The following is a 16972-nucleotide window of genomic DNA, read 5'->3' as shown; positions in this document are numbered from 1 at the left end:
ATAAATCACAAATTTGAAGTTCAGTCATTTTGATTAATTATGTCTTAATAAAAAGAAGGATGGAAAATGCATTAAAGATCTCTTTTGCATAGATGCAGACGCACCCATGTTATATTAGATGGAACGATGCATCTGTGTTATGTTTTCAATTGTAAACTTGTGTACGTTAATACTGTTTACTTCTTAAGTTATAGAGAGATTTGCTTACTCTTGCACCAAGAAGTCCAGCCTCTCCTGGGCGACCAGCATCTCCATTAGCGCCTCTTACTCCAGAAGGACCAGAAGCACCACGGTTACCAGGTGCACCCTATCGAAGGTAAAAATAAGGGTGAAAATCTGTTTCAGCAGTTAAAAAAGTTGTAGCAGATAACATAACATTCTACTGAACCAACTTACAGATCCACCAGCTCTACCGTCAGGTCCAGGCAGACCACGAGTTCCAGGAACACCCTACAATAGCAAAAAATACCAATTAGGAAATGGAGAGCAACACTTCTTAGATCATAAACTTATGCTGAACAATAACTTCAGACAACTTTGCTAATATTGAAAAACACAGTCGATAGGAATTTCTGTTTAAAAAAACATGAAGACACCCCCGCCCATGGTCTACTGTAATTCGACATCCGGAATGAGACTGTTGAATGTTATAGAATTCCTTGATACCCCAACCATCGATACCCAAAAGTTATGCAGTAAGGAAAAGTTGTAGCACACATACTCTAATTCCAGCACTTCCAGGGGGGCCAGATGCTCCAGCTTCTCCGTTGGGTCCTCTCTTTCCTTCTTCTCCATGAGGACCAGCAGAACCAGCAGGACCAGAAATACCCTGTGCAGAAAAATAAACTTGGATGAGAAACAGAACAAGCTACTGTACATAATTAAATCTAATTGAGATAACTAGTGATACTTACAGGCTCGCCCTTAGCTCCAGTGTCTCCTTTTCCACCAGCTACACCAGGGTCTCCCTGTGATAGAGGTTTCATCATTAGTTTGGATACTTTTAAAGTAGGACATTTCACACATTATACATTGAGCAGTTTGCTACAATTGTTTAACTTACAGCAAGACCTCTACCACCAGATGGACCAGCAGGACCAGGAGGTCCAGGAATACCACGAGCTCCAGGCAGGCCAGGGGCACCAGATACACCAGGAAGACCCTGAAATGACATAGGATCACAGAATTCATGGCATGTATGGAAAAATACAGTATAAAACAATGTGAAGTCATCTTTCTCAGTTAGTTGCTCCTGCAGCCCCTCTCCCACTCTCCTCTCCACAACTTCACATCAATCCTTTATCCCCATACAATGGTTATCTCAGAAGTTAATACTGACTCTTTACTGGGATTAACTGAAAGGAACTAAACACATAAAATGATGGAACAAAGAAAACTATAAATTCCACACTTAGAGATTAAGAAGCATACATGCAGTAGTTATGAGGATCAGTGCTCCTCATGGTGAAATGCATTGTGGAGCTTTGTGATTGCAAATCAATGGCTTATAAATACATGCAATGTTTTATGTTTGGAAAACCGGGAACTAGAATTAATTTCCCATTAATATACATATTTTTTTCAGATGAAAACAGGACTTGGTTAAAATAATCTGGGAAAATGGATACTTACAGCTGCACCTTTAGCTCCATTCACACCATTAGAACCAGGATTGCCCTATAAAAAACATTAAAAACATATAAAATGTTTATCAGGCCAAACTGTTATCTACATGTGCAAACTTCTTTGTAGAATCCTTGTCACTTACAGCGGGTCCGACTGGTCCCAGAGAACCAGGGGGTCCAGGCTCGCCTCTTCCACCAGCAGCACCAATTGGACCATTGTTTCCTGAGGATCCTACTTCGCCCTTAGTGAGTAAACAATAATATTTGTTACTGAATGTAAAAACAGACATGGCAACGGCAGTAAACAACCTTGTGGGTTGAACATATAAAGAACGCAGCCTATCAATTCGTGATAGTGGCGTCACCAAATCACAGTGATGTCACATTAGTGAAATTGATAGGCTGTATTCCATGAGACTCAAGGTTCCGGCCTCAATGTAAGAAGCAACTTGATACAAGAAGTAAATCATTAGTCGTGTAAATACATGAAAACAGAAATCGGAAAGAACTAGAATAGTAGAAAAATATAGCGCAAGATGTAATGAAGTCTGAGTTTTGCTGTGCGGGATATCGGCCGAAATCTGACATATTTTTTAAAGGGGCAATCATGTACAAGACATGGTTTAGCCTTCTACACGATTGCCCCTTTAAAAATACGTCGGATTTCGGGCTGCATCCCGCACAGCCGCCGAACTCTGACTTTATTATATCTGGGCCATATTATTTGCAATTCTGAATTGTCCAAGTTTAGGGGCTTATTTAATAATAATGTGCTAGGCGCTTAGAACATACAGCAGTCATAAAGGAAATTAAAGATCAGGTTGGTTGTTACTGGTTACAGTCTAATTCTACACCGAGCACTGTATTATTAAATAACGCAATAAATATACTACATTAATGATTAAAACAAATATCAGATTCATAATAAATGCTAAAATGGAATATTTGAGCCTCCCAAAAAAATTAGAAGTAAAATGAAACTAAATTGGTGCAATAACCCTATAGGAAGTTAAATTAACTTTTTGAATTTGAATTTAATTTTTTTTGACCTGTAAATCATCATGATTTATGTTTGCAATATTATTAAGTGTCTGTATTTTAAAATTGTAACATATTTGTAGAACAAAATTGTCCATCTCGGGGAATAATAAGCATTTATCACTGTAACCACAATGTAACGCTACTGTTGTGTAACTTACTTATAGACTGAATTGAGCAACTTACTTTAGCACCAGGAGCACCGGGAAGACCAGGAGCACCACCAGAACCGATTGGACCCTGAAATGCCACAAACAAACTAATTAAGGATCAGTAAAATTTACTTTTTTTTTCTTAAACAGTTTTAATCTAGAACTCCACCTAGATCTAATATTATACAACAAGATTTTACAATTTTAAAGTCCATTCTTTTAATCCATCTACATTTCATAAAAGCATTTTAAACTATATAATTATTGTCAAACCCAATATATAATGTATGTAAAACTGTTCTAAAATATAATAAGCATATACTTACAGCTGGACCAACTGGGCCAGAGCTGCCATCACTACCGCGAGCACCCTAATAACATAAAATGTACATGTTACTCATACAGTGCAATAATAAATGCATATTACACCTAAATCTTAATGTCTATAAAACCCATGATAAAAAAAAGTGTATAAATATTTTAGATGATTTATTTTAGGATCACTAGGGTCATAGTGTTTTAGTGCAAGATTGTGATTTTATATATGTGTGTGTATATACTGTATGTGTGACACCTCTATTTATTATATTAATGATGCAATATATCTATTGAAAGTACAACGCATTGATGTCTTGATAGACACTGTATCTGTGTGGCTTAGTAAATAATGGCAGAGCTACACTATCCTTCCTCAATCATATAATCTACATTGGCTTTTTATATTTAAATATCAATTGAAATAACAATGCAATACATAATTAGAGGAACTACCTAGAGAAAGTTATATATTTACACCAAATGTAAATATTAGATTTAAAAAAAAATCTTTAAAATGTATACTTTAACATCTTTCCCTTGTATAATATACTGTTAATTACGTTGTTGAAACTGAATTGTCTTTTGTGCAAATACATTATTACAATACAGTACTAAATGAAATGTTTCTTTGGTGTTCCAAGACATGTACAGAAGTCATGTCACCTTCTGCATGGACCATCTAGATTAACTGTAATATCTTTATAATGCACTGTGCAAATACATACTTATATATTATATGTTGGTGGCATTATAGACACCCTAGTTATTTAATCAGTAGTTAGTACTAATTTTCAGTCTTAAAATAATAGCACCAATGACTTGTGCTTTTAATGGTAAAAAGCATTTTAGCCTGCAGTATATTATAGTGTATTAAGTAAATGATCTCATTGATTAGTAGGGATTTGTGATCCACTTACAGCTGGGCCGGAGGCTCCAATGCGACCTCTCTCACCAGGGAGACCACGAGCACCCTGTGAAATAAAGCAGAAACGATACATTAAGCATTTATACACCATAATTAGTTAGAAATGATGAGTGATAAACCTATATACGCCTATGTACCCAAAAATTTGTTGGTTGATTGGTCTTTAATGAGCTAAATGTCAGAGTAGGGAAACCACAGCCAAGATGGCGCACCCCATGGGCCGGACTGTAGCCATAGGTCCAGGCAACACGATAAGTACCTATTTGCTTTACTTACTGGACCTCCTCTCCATCAGAAACTGGAGGGGAAGTCCAAGGGACCTGTGCCAGGCATGGATGACTCCATTTGCATCATCTATGTGACACGGAACATCATGGCCTTCAGCCCGCTTGAGCAAGATAAGTGGGATATCAAGAGAATAGACAGGTACAGTATCACTTAACTTAACTTTATAACCGGTTTATCCGCTTACCTAAACGATTTATAAATGACTGTATATTTTACGTGCCAGATTACTATATGCAATGTTTTACCATCCTGGCTTCTTTTAGTATTTTATGCTGTATGTTAAGGGAGCCGTTATTGTTTTCATTAACCTGTGATAGAACCACAACAATGCCATGCATTGTTTTTGTTCTTTGGAAACAATTGTGGTAAGAAAAAAACATTAAGGTTATATGCAGAGACTGCATAACTAACTCACTGTTATAGGAACACATGGCTGGACAGCACAGAGGGAAGGGAAGAAAGAAGGGACGTTATACAGTACTTTGCAAAGGTTGCAGGGAGGAATGCGTAACTCAAGAAGTTAAAGTCACCTGACGGTGGATAGCCACATAATCGCTAACTATCATTAGTATGGTCCTGCGAGCACAAAGCAGTTTTCAGCATTATGAATGAAAGAGACCAGAACAATTACAGCCAGCCACTAAATATAAATTAACTAATGTATACTTACAGCCTGGCCTGGAGAACCGTTTTCACCGTTAGCACCATTTTCACCCTGTAAGAAACAAAAACTTAAATTAGCTATATAAATAGAAAAATAAATGCATATATGAGTAAATACATGCTATAATTAGGATAATGTAACTTAAGTTAGAGACTAATGATGAATACTCAGTCATATTATGTGGTTTACGTAGATGCCTTAAAAGCCACAGGAAGTGACATCACTTCCTGTCCTAGTTATACAATGTAGGTAACTGGGTGAAATGCCAGGAAATAACATCAGGTAATAAAGTACCATTGTGTCATGTTTACTGTATTTGACTATTAAATATTTTTTTGCCATTTCAATACTACAGTAAGAATTGATTGGAACAAGCAGAGAAAATGATATTTTACTGGGCAGTTGGTTTACATTAAAAAATAGGGAAATTTAAGGGACAATTCCAAAAACCTTGGCTACCCCTCTAAATTAGAGGCAACTGGCATGCCTATTACCAATATACTGTATGAGGTATCCCTTATGCAGGTATCTTGTAAGACTGATAATGTATAATAATGATTCTATGCATGGACGGGTTAATGTAGACACTGTTGTTGAGTCTAAACTCTTTTAAAGAGTAATTCCATGCTGAACTAAATATCTGTAAAAGCTCAAGAAATGTGACCCTGAGCAGATCCAGCAGTGACATCACAGCTCTATATACAATACACTGTGATAATGCCCAACTCTATAGCTTGGCGTCCCTCATCCCATGATTCTCAGACCCAACTAGGGTTTGAATATTACCTGCATACAAGTGAAAGTAGCAGGAATAGCTTTGAAGTGGAAGGAGCAAACGGGACAACCCTATGACTACATTAGAGTTGTCACCCAGAAAACCAATGTAAGCAGGATTATGTCACAGGGTAATTGGCATTTGCCTCGAAGTGCTTTAGTATTCTCTAATTGTGGGGTCTTCTAAACTAAAGCTCAGATGTTGCCTGTCATCTTCTCAAACACATATCACTGAATTTAATTGAATGTTTGAAAGTGGACATGTCCTTTTATTTTGTACAATTTTTCTCCACAGCTACAGTATATGCCACAAGAATAGACCTTGACTGATGAGATTTAGGGCATAATGTAACTTCCATGAAATCTGATCGTGTGAACATAGTAGAACAATGTGCGTGTGTTTTTGTGTGTCGGTGAGTGTGTTTGTGGGGGATGTTCTGATGGAACCATGCAATCATTATCACATTAGTTAAGAAGTAGTATGTACGGAGCCTTAGATCTGACTATGGATATATGATAAAAAGCTTATTTAGGAAACAGTTACCTTGACACCAATTGCACCGGTAGATCCCTTTTGACCGTTATCACCAGAGTGTCCCTATAAGAACAGAAAAAGACAATTAGCTTATATAGCAAACTGCAAAGAGACTTTTTGTTCAGTAAAGATCGCTAATACATTAAGCCGGACAGAAATGGTCCAACACGCCCGCTGCAGCAGCCGGCAATTAACAGAATGTTTTTTGCAGCCGATTAAGGAAGATCTAGTCATTTGACACGGTAGGTGTAAGTTGGGTATGATATGTCGACAGATTGACAATGTTGACATTTCACATGTTGATATTTCGAGAATGTCAACACATTTTAACAATGCAACCTCTTAGCTGTCGTCATTGTGATGTTGACATTGGCCATGCCGACAGTGCTTTTGTTGACATTGTTATTGCTATTTTACTACATGCCGTTAGGTTATAGACGTCCAATTAATTATGGAGCAGACGCAGCCGGACTGATCTCTGAAACCTTTTGCACATTTTGAAGTCAGCAAAATAGAACATGACACTGCAACCGGGCGTGTGCACGTTATATGCGCTGTACAGTAAAACGCACAATTGCTCATACCAAATATATGCTCTGCGTTAAATATATGTGTAAATTACCCCAATGTTGGAATATTTGGATAAGACCATCTCGCTCCTGGTCCAATTTCTCTTCCCAACACATGTTACAAATAGCCAATAATATTGCAGCATGCGCAGTAAGCAGAAATAATTAGTGATGAGCGGATTCGGTTTTACTCGGTTTTACTCGGTTCTCAAAACGGCATCTTATTGGCTCACGGATGTCACGTGTTTTGGATAGCCAATAAGATGCCGTTTTGAGAACCGAGTAAAACCGAGTAAAACCGAACCTCGCTCATCACTAAGAAATATGTAGCCTGGAACTCACTCTAATGCCTTTGAATCCGGGGAGACCAGGAGTTCCGGGGAAACCGCGAGCACCCTGAAAAAATTATCAGAGGGAAAATTATTAGAAACAGAATCTGCAGTTAGTTATAAGATCAGGGGCCACATGGACTATTGTGTCAGGTGATGTGTTGCCTTATCCTAAATACATCTAAACAGGATTATTGGTCCCTCTTTGCCCCATATTCTGTTTTAACATAAAACCAACAATCTTCAAAATTGCCTTATCTTTATAACTACTTGTTTATAAGCATTTTGTGATTTGTATACCATACCCATTTGCTACCAATACCAACATTTTGGAAACGTCTTTATGGCTTCCATAAATCTTAAACAACACAAATAATTTCTTCTAATCTCCATGACCTAGATATTAGTTATCTACTACAATACTATGCCTGAGTCTTGCCACTAAGCATGTTATATTGCATATACAGGTTGAGTATCCCTTATTCAAAATGCTTGGGACCAGAGGTATTTTGGATATGGGATTTTTCCGTATTTTGGAATAATTACATACAATAATGAGATATCATGGTGATGGGACCTAAGTCTAAGTACAGAATGCTTTTATGTTTCATATACAGCATATACACACAGCCTGAAGGTAGTTTTAGCCAATATTTTTTATAACTTTGTGCCTTAAACAAAATGTGTGTACATTCACACAATTCATTTATGTTTCATATACACCTTATACACACAGCCTGCAGGTCATTTAATACAATATTTTTAATAACTTTGTGTATTAAACAAAGTTTGTGTACATTGAGCCATCAAAAAACAAAGGTTTCGCTATCTCACTCTAACTCAAAAAAGTCCGTATTTCGGAATATTCCGTATTTCGGAATATTTGGATATGGGATACTCAACCTGTATAATATAAACTATGTATGGTATAGCACAATGCCATATGGGTAACAAGATACTGTAACCAGCATTAAGCTAGCCTAACTATGTATGGTATAGCACACTGACTTATGGGTAACAAGATACTGTAACCAGCATTTAGGTAGCCTAACTGCTGATTATTATAATATGCTGCACATATTAAGGCTGATACATATCAATCAGTGTGTGCAAGATATGTCATTTTAAGGTGGATCAAAGTATTCTGTCATTGCAACTCAGCTGTTAGTCCCTATTTCCAAACATCATACTACCTTAAAGTAGGAGTAGCACCAGAAATGCAGTATGTAAAATATCTGAGTACACTGCTTATAACCCTGCACAGGACACATGTTAAATCCCAAATACATGTGTAGGGTGCCATCGTACCTGAACGCCAACTGTGCCTCTCTCACCAGGTCTTCCGGGCTTGCCAGGGTGACCCTAAACAGCAAATCCAACAACTTGGTGTTAATCACATAGAAATGCTCAATATTTCTCTTTTGACATCTTAAAGGGTGAGTTAACCTGATAAAGCCAAATTTATATATAATTACTCTTACTAGCAAAATAGCTACAATCAATTGAGACCATTATTATACTCCATAATGGTCTGCAAAAAGCTATACTGTACGCTGTGCATATTAAACTGTCATTCTCATATTATAGCACAGATTAGGTTTTGAACTTGACATACTGTATATGGATACAGATGTGTTTTGAATTTAGTGGTCTTATTGGGTTACATAATGATATAATAGTATGTAATAATAATGATATGATATAATAGTATGCAACATTTCCATAAATAGTTATATTGCCATAGGAAGTGTAGGATAATGATGCAAGAAGCAGGAATCTGTTTGCATTGCATGCAGGATGGGAGCGGGAAACAATTATTCTATAATAATGAGGGGGGGGGGTGCATCAATTACTGGTGATGTGCAGTTCAGATGTTTGCGCATATCCTCTAGAATTGTGGTAGCACATTATTGCTCTTTTTCCTGCACACCTAAATGGGGTTTGGGAGAAATTTTTTTTAGGGGCGTGGCAGCATTCCAACCATCCACACATTGTTCTGAGGGCGATATTGCCACTGAATAGTGTACAGTAAAGTGGCAAATTGTTGCGTTGCAAAATGGTTTGAGCGAAGACAGTACTTAAGACATCACTCTTTTATACATAATTTATTATAATGTAACTCTTGTGAATTGCTACCCCCCCCCCCCTCCCCATTTCCCTGGTAAATATGTTATTACATGTTTATGTCCCCAATACTTACATCTTCACCTTGTTTTCCTGCGGGTCCAACAGGGCCTCTGGAGCCTAGTGGTCCCTAAAATGATATTGTGAAATAAGTTACAGTGTTTATCTACTTTATAGTTTGGTGAAACTTTTGCTCTATTAATGGGTTCTTACAGTTTGACCAGGTTCGCCAGGCTCTCCAGCATTTCCTTGAAAACCTTGAGAACCCTACAAGAGAAAATAAAAGATTACAAGTCAATCATATCATATTCCAGAGCTATATCACCTCTTATCCAAGCACTGCATTGCCCTAAACCCTGGAGCTACATAACCTTATATCCCAGAGCTTCATCATCTTATATAGCAGAGCTACATCATCTTATATCCCAGAGCTCCATCATCTTACATCCCAGAGCTACATCACCTTATATCCCAGAGCTACATCATCTTATATCCCAGAGCTACATCATCTTATATCAAGAAGCTACATCACCTTATATCTTAAAGCTACTGTACATCACCTTATATCACAGAGCTACATCATCTTATATGCCAGAGCTACGTCATCTTATATCAAGAAGCTACATCACCTCATATCCCAAAGCTACTGTACATCACTTTATATCCCAGAGCTACATAATCTTACAACGAAAAAGCTATATCACCTTATATCCCAGAGCTACATCATCTTATATCCCAGAGGTACATCATCTTATATCAAGAAGCTACATCACCTTATATCTTAAAGCTACTGTACATCACCTTATATCACAAAGCTACATCATCTTATATGCCAGAGCTACGTCATCTTATATCAAGAAGCTACATCACCTCATATCCTAAAGCTACTGTACATCACCTTATATCCCAGAGCTACATCATCTTATATCCCAGAGCTACATCATCATATAACCCAGAGCTTCATCATCTTATATCCCAGAGCTATGTAATCTTATATCAAGAAGCTACATCACCTTATATCCCAGAGCTACATCATTTTATAACCCAGAGCTACATCATCTTATAACCCAGAGCTACATCATCTTATATCAAGAAGCTACATCATCTTATACCATAAATCTACTGTACATCACCTTATATCCTAGAGCTACATCATCTTATAACCCAAAGCCATATCATCTTATATCCCAGAGCTACATCATTTTATAACCCAGAGCTTCATCATTTTATATCCCAGAACTATGTCATCGTATACAGTATATGGAAGCTACATCACCTTATATCCTAAAGCTATATCATTTTATAACCCAGAGCTACATCATCTTATAACCCAGAGCTACATCATCTTATATCAAGAAGCTACATCATCTTATACCATAAATCTACTGTACATCACCTTATATCCTAGAGCTACATCATCTTATAACCCAAAGCCATATCATCTTATATCCCAGAGCTACATCATTTTATAACCCAGAGCTTCATCATTTTATATCCCAGAACTATGTCATCGTATACAGTATATGGAAGCTACATCACCTTATATCCCAGAGCTATATCATTTTATAACCCAGAGCTACATCATCTTCTAACCCAGAGCTACATCATCTTCTAACCCAGAGCTACATCATCTTCTAACCCAGAGCTACATCATCTTATATCCCAAAGCTACATCACCTTATATCCCAAAGCTACATCATCTTATATCCCAAAGCTACTGTACATCACCTTATATCCCAGAGCTACATAATTTTATATCCCAGAGCTACATCTCCTGATATCCCAAAGCAATTTCACACCTTATCCCAAAGCTACATCATTCCATATCTCAAAGCAGGGCCAGACTTGACATTTGCCAATGGTGAATGTCAGAAGGACTGATGGCCTGATAGACCGGTCCACATTAAAAGCTTGGCCAAGCAGTGCTGCTCGGCTGCATGGCAAACAGAGAACCAGGGGCTGTCCGCACAGCTCAGCCTCTCATTGCTCTGCTTTGTTATCTGGCATACAGAGACACGGGGCCGTGCTGCAAGGCCACGCCCCCTCTTTGTGCATGCTCGTGTCTGAGGCACTAATGCGACCTCTAGACTGCCAGGATAGGTATGGCCATTGACCATCGATAGTTGGCAAAGATTGATGGCTAACTATCAATGACTGATGGTTTTGCCACTGATCACAGAGAGCCAATGGTTCTCTGCTATCGATGGCTGAGTAGAAACGAATACATTTTTTTGTAATCAGCATGGAGCTTAGACCCACCCTGGCTACCCGCTAAGTTCCACCCCCATTTTTTTTATTAGGCCAAGGCCTGGCCAGCACCTACAAGCAGTGGCCATTGAGTGTTGCAAGTCATCAATGGTTCATTACAGATGGTTTAAGTGCCATTGATGGACATCACCGATGGCACAGTCAATGGCAACCATCGATGGGCAACCCACTGGTGGCCAGTCCTATGCCAGGACTATTTTAGTGCCACAGTCCATGCCTATCCCAGCGCTACTGTCCATCAGTCTATATTGCAGGGCTATTTCACCCCGTATGTCAGAGCTACATCACCCCATAGTCCATAACTACATTACCCCAGAGCTACTGTATTTCACCCCATATCTCAGAGTTACTGTACATTAGCCTATATTGCAGGACTATATCACCCCATATGTCAGAGCTACATCACCCTATACGCCAGAGATACTGTATATCACCCCATATCCCAGAGCTACTATACATCAGCCTGTACTGTATGTCAGAGCTACAACACCCCCATATTCCATACTTATATTGCCCCATATGTCAGAGCTACATGACCCCATATCTCAGCTACAGTACATCAGCCCTTATCAGGGCCACGTTCCAAATGAAGCAATTACACAATCAGATACAAAAGTGAAGCTTTAGAAATATCAGTGAGTCTGATCCAGAGTGATATACTTACAGGGGGTCCGGATGGTCCTGGAGGGCCTCTTGGTCCCATTATACCCTAAAACATGCAAAAAGTTAATTATTATTATTATTTAAATGATTTAGTGTAGTTAATGTGTGAGTACCCCTTATCCCTCTCTATCATGATAGTGTCAGCTGGGTCCTGCAACTCTGTTAGTGGAGAGTTTGTGCATTCTTTCCATAGGCCGCAGCCGCCCATACTCTCTATAACATCAGTTATCAGTATTTTATGCTTCTCAGCTACAGTATTATCCCATTATACTTTATCCCAAATATACTTTTATCTGACTATATTGAATGTCTGAGGTGTAAGTGCAACCATCACCTTTATACAGCGGAGGAGACAATTGCAGAACACTGGAAAACTCAGCCTATAAATTCTCTGGAATCTCCTAATATCATGTTGGCATCAATGCCTCGTGTCACAGGAAGCCACTAGTTCCCAGGAAATTGATAGGCTACTTTATTCTGAATCACGGATCACCTTGCAGAACGGCCTCTTCCATGTAAGGAGGTGACAGTTGCACTTTAAATGAAGCGTATAAAACTGCTGAGATCTCATCCCTTCTATATATAGTTATTTTACTGTCCAGAGATGTACTCACCTGTGCCCCCATATCACCACCACCTGCTTTGGATGGGTCGTATTGAGCAGCAAAATTCTGAGAAGATATATAAATGTTAGGATCAAATGTCAAAAATTTATTTAAAGAGAGATTTTTGCATTTATACCAATTATTCTTATTTTAAAGCACCATGGAGAAAAGGTGATATTTGAACGCAACTAAAATAGCAGCTTTTTCATCCCTCATACCAATACCACCAACATAAATACAGTATGTGAATGAAAGAGGCATTATGCGGTATAAATCCAAGGTAAATATCACTATCTTAGAGTATTCAGTTGAGAACAATTATAATTTAATTTGTTGCCTCAGGTAACACTATTATGGGAATTCTGCAGACTTCAGTTAACTTACCTTTCTTTATAGGCAAAAAATCTCGTTATCCAACAAAACTAACTGGCAAGAAACCTGGGTAACTAGCTATCTAACTAATTAACTAACTAAATAATAAGAAACCTGGATAACTAGATAACTAACTGACAAGAAACATGTGTAACTATCTAACTGACTAATTAACTGACAAGAAACAATGGTAACTAGATAACTAACTGGTAATAAACCTGGGCAACTAGAAACCAAACTAACTGGCAAGTAACCTGATTAACTAACCAACTAACTAATCAGTTAATTAATCAATCAATCAATCAATCAATCAATCAATCAATCAATCAATCAAACAATTAACTAACTAACTAACTAACTAACTAATACAAAACCTTGGTAATTAGATAACTAACTAAATAACTGACAAGAAATCTGGGTAACTAGCTAACTAAACTGGCAAGAAACCAGATTAACTAGAACAATATCTAACTGGCAAGAAACCTGGGAAACTAGATAACTAAGTAGCTTGCAATAAGTCTGGGAAACTAACTTACTAGCTAACTAACTAACTAACTAATTAAAATAAAAATTAGTTGAAGTTCCAGGTTAACTGAAGTCAGATATAATATACTGCACATGGGGATTTTGGGTCTTCATAATAATGTAAAATAAGTAGAAGATTAGAATTTGGCAAGAAAGGCATTATTGTACAATTACATTTACTTGTAAAATATTAATATATAAGTCTTACTCCGCCAAGTCCAGGGGGTCCAGGGGGGCCTGGTGGGCCGGGTAGTCCATCTGCGCCATCTCTGCCAGGAAGTCCCTACATTACACCAAGTCACATATAATCACATCAGTAATTGTCGGTCATGAGTGTAACCAGATTACACTAATCACACTGTAAATTATAGTATAGTAATGTACAGCTCTCTGCCCATACTGCTTTTCTGCCCTTATATGTTATGTATACTGAGCTATGCTACCTTTACGCACAGTCATCTGGAAATGAAAGATCTGGTAAGAACAGCAACATGCCACACTGAGAATCTGCTGTTCATTGTAACCCTGCACCATAAATTTTATTTACTAACAAGTTTATATTCTCACTCTTTAATTTTCAGATCACTCATTTAAGGGGGATATTTATTAAATCTTGGAGAGAGATAAAGTGGAGAGATAAAGTACCAACCAATCATCTCCTGTCATTATACAGGCTGTGATAGAAAAATAACAGAAACGAATGGGTTGGTACTTTAGCTCTCCCTGTGATAGCTCTTTCTAAGTTTTGATAAATCTCCCCGATAGAGATTGAACACAGAATTGCAATAATGGAAGGTCTGTATTTTTGTATTGGGTAAAATCATTGGGTACAACTTTTGATGGTGTTCCATCATACTGTTCTATATGTTCCAAGCACCCTTCATCCCTTCCTACCTTATATGTTCAGGGAAACTGTATTTATCAACAATGGAAAACCCAACTTACTAAACTTAAAAGACAATCCTCTACCGTGAAGATGACTGCCCATTATGAATGTGTATAATATTTGGAGAATTAGCCTACTTGATTGTACAATCTATTTTATGACATAAAAGATCCTTTTAGATACAAAACTACATAAAAAAAAGTTGGACTATTTTATGTCATTATTAAACTGGGTGAAAAAAATGATTTCTTTAGTTTATTATTATTTTTTATTTTAGAAAAAAATGCTGAATATATGCTACTTGACAATAAATCTTATGCATATGGAGACCCAATGGCTGAGTGCTGCGATAACTAGTGTAATATGAGAAGAGCAGGGACTCCTTACCTGATCTCCCTCTGGACCTTTGTGTCCTCTGGGGCCCTGTTAATGAGGAAATGCTCAGTAAGTATACGCACATCATTCACTAGAATTATTACAGTCCTCTATAGCAGCAATACACCCATCCAAGCCAAACAATGCTGAATTAGCAGCACAGTATACACAACCTCAATAATGACAATATTCCCGTGCATGGAGTAAGTCTTCATTTCACAGAACCTTTGTCAGATTACAACAAGACTGATTCGCTACAAACTCAATGTCAAATAAACAATCGTAACATAACCTTTCTCATCACACATTTCTGTAACTGCCCTGGGAAGACTGCAGCCAAGACAAATGCACTTGTTGTAACTGAGTTATGTGGCATTTATTATTCATAATGTAAAGGGCTGGTCTGATTGTAAAGTTTACGGGCATTCTAGATTAGCAGCAAAGGGTATATGTGACAACATGTGTGTGTATAAATATATATATATATATATATATACATACATAGTGTGTGTGTGTATATATATATATATATATATATATATATTTATAACTAAATATATATATTTTGTATATATGTATATATATATATATATATATATATATATATATAATGAGTAGTGTTAGAATCACTCAATTGCAGCCTGTTCAAAATCAGCTGACGTAATGATATAGAGTTCATTGTGATCCCTATGTTACTATTAATGGTAGTGTAAGCATTTGGGACATCTCCCAGTGCTGGTAAGGCCTGAGGCCCCCTAGCGTACCCAGAAGCTGCCTTGGTATGCACACACCTGTCGCCCAAAGGTACTAGCATTCCTCCACCCTCAGAACATACACTTGAAGCTATACATCATTTCAAAGACAATACAACACTCAGTGTGTTCTCAAATAACCAAACTGTCTTGCAATCACTGTATAACTACTGCTGCTACTACTCTTCATAGCACAATAATATCAATACAAACACAAGACGCACCCTAACAGCCTAGAAAGCATAACAGAAAAGTAAAGCTAAATGAATAAACCTACAACAAACTCCAGTAACATATATGCGTAGTAATGTGGCTGTGCCAACAGATGCTTTCCATTACATTTTATGACTTTTCCATATGACTAATCCCCATAGCAACTAAGAACAGGAAGCATACAGCATATCCAACATATTGTTTCAATATATCCCAAATGAAGACTCTGGAACCAATAAAAAATAGAAAAGAAATTCAAACTGAGCTACAGGGGTAAATGATTTCCATCCAGTTGTCAGTTTGTATCCACACCTGAGTCCGTCTGGCTGAAACTGCGCATGGTCCAGTAGTATAAATCCACGTGAGATTTGACTAAGCTCAGTTCCAGACTCCCCATCAGATTTATACAACTGGGCCATGTTGCCCCTCTATATGAATGAAGCCCACCGGTAAGCCAGCCCTCACAGGAAGTCAGGGTGTGATCATGCCTCTTGCAAGCCAATATGTACCATAGTCTACCCTCTATTGAGGCTTAAAATAGCCTCCCCCATTGGTTTAGGCTAAGAAAACATACAAGTGTAGCAAATGGAATTGGGAAAAAAATGTTTAAGGTACTGACCTCATCTTTAGAGGAGAAATGCAGCGATGGAGATAAGGAGAGAGAAAAAAGAAGAAAACAATCAATTAAAATAAATTAAATGATGCTTTGCAATGATAAAACATGTATTAAAGGATAATCAAGCCTGGGCTCTCTCCTTTACTTCCCAATAGTGTCTCACTGCTATCTAGTAACTGCTGTTGAAATGTATTTACCTCCATGTGAAATAAACAGCAAATAGCAGACACAGAACTATAACAAATATATAATAATAACTATTAAAATCATAAATGAATTGGACAATTTATAATCAGGTCAGATGGTAATAATGAATATAGTTGCAATGATAATTATAAATACATTAGTAGTGAAAC

At 37.5% G+C, this 16972-nt stretch overlaps 1 protein-coding gene across 1 annotated transcript in view; it reads right to left on the bottom strand.

The window, feature by feature from the left end:
• COL1A2 (collagen type I alpha 2 chain) overlaps positions 1-16972 on the bottom strand; it is a 39342-nt gene that overhangs the window by 20527 nt on the left and 1843 nt on the right. Inside the window, exons 2-22 of the mRNA XM_063921396.1 lie at positions 16620-16624; positions 15048-15083; positions 13983-14057; positions 12887-12943; positions 12274-12318; positions 9555-9608; positions 9418-9471; positions 8526-8579; positions 7231-7284; positions 6329-6382; positions 5017-5061; positions 4051-4104; positions 3142-3186; positions 2850-2903; positions 1769-1867; positions 1633-1677; positions 1064-1162; positions 915-968; positions 722-829; positions 397-450; positions 209-307 (exon numbers count right to left, since the gene is read on the bottom strand). Of these exons, the coding sequence (XP_063777466.1) occupies positions 209-307; positions 397-450; positions 722-829; positions 915-968; positions 1064-1162; positions 1633-1677; positions 1769-1867; positions 2850-2903; positions 3142-3186; positions 4051-4104; positions 5017-5061; positions 6329-6382; positions 7231-7284; positions 8526-8579; positions 9418-9471; positions 9555-9608; positions 12274-12318; positions 12887-12943; positions 13983-14057; positions 15048-15083; positions 16620-16624 (1244 nt within the window). The remainder of the gene's footprint in view (positions 1-208; positions 308-396; positions 451-721; positions 830-914; positions 969-1063; positions 1163-1632; positions 1678-1768; positions 1868-2849; positions 2904-3141; positions 3187-4050; positions 4105-5016; positions 5062-6328; positions 6383-7230; positions 7285-8525; positions 8580-9417; positions 9472-9554; positions 9609-12273; positions 12319-12886; positions 12944-13982; positions 14058-15047; positions 15084-16619; positions 16625-16972) is intronic.

The sequence above is a fragment of the Pseudophryne corroboree genome, chromosome 5 (genome assembly GCF_028390025.1).
Source record: "Pseudophryne corroboree isolate aPseCor3 chromosome 5, aPseCor3.hap2, whole genome shotgun sequence".
Classification (NCBI taxonomy): Eukaryota; Metazoa; Chordata; class Amphibia; order Anura; family Myobatrachidae; genus Pseudophryne; species Pseudophryne corroboree.
This window is presented reverse-complemented; position numbering and strand designations above follow the sequence as displayed.